The sequence below is a fragment of the Ranitomeya variabilis genome, chromosome 4 (assembly GCF_051348905.1).
Source record: "Ranitomeya variabilis isolate aRanVar5 chromosome 4, aRanVar5.hap1, whole genome shotgun sequence".
In the NCBI taxonomy this organism is placed as follows: Eukaryota; Metazoa; Chordata; class Amphibia; order Anura; family Dendrobatidae; genus Ranitomeya; species Ranitomeya variabilis.
In genome coordinates this window covers 221,154,982-221,159,901 of record NC_135235.1, presented here as the reverse complement: position 1 = coordinate 221,159,901, position 4,920 = coordinate 221,154,982, and the positions used below count along the sequence as shown (strand labels likewise).

At 35.7% G+C, this 4,920-nt stretch overlaps 1 protein-coding gene across 1 annotated transcript; it reads right to left on the bottom strand.

Annotated features, from left to right (window-relative positions):
- Positions 1–743: 743 nt before the first annotated feature.
- Positions 744–4,665, bottom strand: LOC143768671 (chemerin-like receptor 1). Its single transcript, XM_077257314.1, has 2 exons — positions 4,594–4,665; positions 744–2,243 (listed from the first exon to the last, which is right to left on the bottom strand). Exon 2 carries the CDS (start codon positions 2,192–2,194, stop codon positions 1,166–1,168), a length of 1,029 nt encoding a protein of 342 aa, XP_077113429.1. The 5' UTR covers positions 2,195–2,243; positions 4,594–4,665; the 3' UTR covers positions 744–1,165.
- Between the last annotated feature and the right edge of the window lie 255 nt (positions 4,666–4,920).

Below are 4,920 nucleotides of genomic sequence, written 5' to 3'. Positions count from 1 at the left end.
CCGGCGTACAAGACGATACCAGCGTATAAGACGACCCCCGACTTTTAAGAAGATTTTCAGGGGTTAAAAAGTTGTCTTATACGCCGGAAAATACGGTAATATTCAAGTGGATTGAATTCTACTCGAATATTACAAAAATGTGCACTTGAAAAAATGTGGATTATTTGTAAGTTTCTTCCATGCAGATTCAACAATATGGAGACTGATGATGGCCTCCATTTTGAGGAACCGTGAAGGGCCATCAAAGATAAAATATAAATAAAAATGCTTATAACCGCCTTACTGCTCACGTTTCCTTTGTATACAAATCTTCTGTCACTCAAACGAACATTTTTGGAACTATGACCATTTGTTTGGCAGATGCTATATCTGTAGAAGAAGGAAAGTATCAAACTAGGCCTGATTCTAATGAGAAGATTGTAACTCTTGTATCTGTCTTTTTTTCTCAACTCCTCGGTTGTGATTTCTCAGCAAAGACCACATCCAAGTTGAGTTGAACCTTCATGTGGTCATCATTAGAGAGGAGCTTTGAAAAAAAATTGTATATATTTATTATTTAAGTAAAAAAAAACAGCAAAAAGTATTAGTAAAAAAAACACCAAGGAGTATTACTATCATGAATATTATTGAAAACCTGTAAATTGAATAGAACAATGTCATTTTTAAAATATTATTTATTTTATACAAGCAAAAGTAAATATAATTGATTAACTTTATCACTGAATATATCTGATGCAGTTTTCTTTTTTACTGGTAAATGACTAATGACAATACAAAAGCGCAAAAAAGTAACTATAACTTAAAAATCTACATATTATCCAAAGTCATAGTATAATTCATGTCATTGTAAAACTTCTTATTAGAGATGAGTCAATAGGAACTTAAAAAATCGGTGATCGTACAGGACCTTTAGTGTCCGGTGCTAAACGCCCAACTTGGACTTATCCCTAAAGTCCATTTTAATTTTGGGCATTTTGGGGAAAGGAGAAAAAGAGTATTTCACCTCCAAAGGTTTGGGGCCTCATGGTTTTCAATGGGGTTTGGGTTTAGAAGTTCTGGTACAATTCTGGTGCCCGATTAGAATTTTAAAGTAAAGTTCGGTTTAGTACCAGAACCCAACTTCCAATCCAACCAGAACTTCCACAGATCCGCTTATCCCTACTTCTTATTTGTCATCTGCATGGGTCCTTGTAAGAGCTATATTCCCTTCTTGAGTCTCACAATCTGCCTTCTCCTCGTCTTCAAGAAACGCCTTCTCAAACGTAACCTGGAATGAGCCGCAACATTTTTCCTTGAAATCTCGACCAATGAAGACGTAGAGGATGGGGTTAATGCAAGAATTCATGATTATTAGGACAATGGCTATATAATTTCCATAATACATGACATAAAAATGACTACTAATTGATCCAAATATCCAGAAAAAGGAAATTAAGTAACTGGGAAACCAGCAGATAAAGAAGGCAATGATGATGGCTGCCATGGATTTAAAAGGTTTAGAAGATGTGAAGATGCTTTTCCTTCTCATGTGCAAGACAATCACGATATAACAGATGACAATGATTATGAAAGGGAGTAGGAAGTAGAAAACAAAGCCCAAAACGGTCTTTTTTATGAAAATAGACTTATCCATGTCAAAAATGCAAAGTGTTCCTTTGTAGATTTTTATCGCGTCTGCATATATTATGTTGGGTGTAGCCAGAGAAAATGAAAATAGCCAAATGAGTAGGGAAATGATCAAAGCCAATCTTGGTCTTCGGTGGTTATGACACCATACCGGGAACAAGACACAGATGCATCGGTCTACACTGATGACCGTGAGCTGGAGGACACTGACTGACGTGTTAAGGAAAAAAAGTAAACGCATTAACTTACACAAAAATGTTGACCAATTTGTTAATATTCGTTGTATGATATTCACAGAATATAATGATGCAAAGAAGAAATCAGCGATGGCCAAGCTGATGAACCACACGACGTTGACTGTTTTTTTCATCTTGAAGAAGCCGAACCAGATGACAAGACCGTTTCCAATGGTTCCAAGCAAACAAAACACTGAGCTGATCGCCACAAAGCAAATGAGCTCAAAGGGGATAGATTTATCTTGGTTACTGCTGGTATAGTTTTCATAATCATATGCATAATCCAAATCTGTTTCATTCTCCAGAGAAATTAAATGTGTTACGTTCGCCATTATTTTCTTTCTTTGTTATAGATGCCAGGAATATTTTTGTGTATTTTTTCTGAAAAATAAAATTAAAAATAGATTAAGATTAAAGTGTCATTTTGTATGACGGACGTTTTCTACTGTCAATGCCCTGTAAGAAATTGACAGGATAACAGTTGACTCCGAAATAGTTTGGAAAAAAAATTGTTGTGAAAATTATATAAAATTCTGCCTTACAGAATTGTTTAACAAAATCAATTCCTGGAATATGAAATTCTCTCTAATTATTTTCTCCTCTTTGCTAATTTTTCTTTGTTGACTCACGATTATTTTTTTTTACTGTGATGATTGCTTTAATTGAAGCAGGGATGGATTAAGAGTAACTATGAACCCAGGTAGTGTAGAGGGCTTGGACATCCCACAGCACTCAATATATCACATGACATGTCACATGATTACTTTTCTGAGAAATCACATAAAAGGTCAAAAGAAAATGGGGAAAAAAATCCAAGTGCTCTAAAATTGCAAAAAAAAAGTGTTTTTTTTTACTATGCTCACTAAATGCTAAAACTGACCTGCCATTATGATTTTCCAGGTCATTACAAGTTCATATACTAAATATAAGAAAACTGACTGAACAACAATATAATCTGAACTATTGTGCTAAAAATCTCATGTGTTGTTTCATAAATTTCCCTAGCCATTATGCTATTCACATTTCATATATTGCACATTTTCCTTGTTTTAGCACAGTAAATTTTGAGTGCAGCCATTGATCTATTTGCTATATGACTTTTTTTGGCTATGCACCAGTTCAGATTATATTGTTGTTCAGTCAGTTTTCTTATATTTAGTATATACTATTTTTCTGGCTTGAACGCCTCGCCCTTCACCATGCTGTCATTTTAATTACATCCATACACAGTTGGTTCTGAGCTCCCTATAAAAGCAGGCTTTACCATGTTATTAGCCATAGGTAAGTGTTCACACTAGGCAGTCAGCTCAGTTACCCATCCGATCTGAGATTACCTTGACGTTTGGTGGATGGGCTTACAACGTTTGGCCAAATATTGTGCTAAAAATCTCATGTGTTGTTTCATAAATTTCCCTAGCCATTATGCTATTCACATTTCATATATTGCACATTTTCCTTGTTTTAGCACAGTAAATTTTGAGTGCAGCCATTGATCTATTTGCTATTACGAGTTCATAGACACCAAACATGTTTAAGTTCTTTTTTATTTAAATGGTGAAAAAATTCTAAAGTTTGTAAAAAAAAATGGCTTAGAAAGAAGGAATATAAACCAGCTCACCCGTTATGCATAAACCTAACCTCGGGAGCATGGACCCGCTATGTCCAGGCGTAGAAAGTCCAAAAAAGAAGAGAATGTCCAGCTTCATCGAATCCGTAAAAAAGAGTTTTCTTTATTCACAAACTTTAAACATGGAGGATACAGACTTCAGCACGAACCATATGGGTAAGAATCTCAACGCGTTTCTGGAGACTAAGCTCCCTTAATCATGACAACATGATCATGCAGTGCGCAGGCGCCAGGCCTCTCTGACCTTTCCCGGAGCCTGTGCACTGCAGTACTTTGCTCTGCCCTCAACAGGGCAGACAAAGTACGCCTGCACCAGAGCCGCAGCGTGAAGACAAAAAGAGGACGTCATCGTAAGAGGATGGGAGGCGCTGGACCGGACCGGACTGCAGCGGGACCGCCCCTGGGTGAGTATAATCTAACCTCTTTTTCTCATCTTTCAGGATACATCGGGGGCTTATCTACAACATTCCAGAATGCTGTAGATAAGCCCCTGATGCCGGTGGGCTTAGCTCACCTTCGATTTTGGGGGTGACAGGTTCCCTTTAAGGTAAGACCAATGTTATAAATTACACATTTTCAAAAACATTGATTCCAAAAAAATACAATGTAGTATTTTATATGTGTACAGGTGAATTCTATTAAATGGTCCAATAATAGCACAAACCTAATTGTATTTAAGTTGTTGTCTAATTTACAAGACACAGGTTTGATATCCTAACGAGGAATTCTTAGTTTTTGGAGGCGAGATTACCCTTAGTCTGTTTTTTGTCACAGCAACTCTTCTAACAAGTTGGGAAGAAGTTCTTTAAGAGACTAAAGAAACACAAATAAATGGAGTGTTACATTTGGAAAGACCCTGCCCATGTATCACGAAGTTGCTGCAGTTGATTGTTTTCTATTCCATTTTGAGCTGTTGCAGTTTGAGGTTTCTTTGACTAAATAGAGATGATAATTTTTTCCTACTATGTGTTTAAAATTAACAGTTGCAAATTGTTTAGTAAATTACATTCTTATTAAAGTTACTAACATTTCTTATAGCCATATATAACAGAGAATTGGTACAACTTTATATTACACAATTGCAATAATCGTCAATATACCTACCGGAGTCTTCCTCTCTTCTGTTTTTATAGATGGCTTCTCCGTCTCTGTAAGTCCAGATGCATTCTCCTATCATATATGTCATATCTGTAATTCAGTTTCTTAATCTTTACTGAGAGCAGCCTTTATTTAGAAATATTTTCACATGACTAACAATCTCTTCAAATCTTTCTATCAAAATTTTATTGTAACTACTTCCGTTTTTTTATCTATGTGTAGTCAGTGCAATAGTGACAACCACTGGTAATTTCCAGATTGTATTTTTCACTAAATGAAATTACACAATAAATAAGGAATGGCATACACTTACAAAATCCATTAATACCGGAT

What these genes read in the sequence shown, in the direction of transcription:
- LOC143768671 (XM_077257314.1), bottom strand. Translation starts at nt 2,194, where the DNA reads ATGGCGAACGTAACACATTTAATTTCTCTGGAGAATGAAACAGATTTG.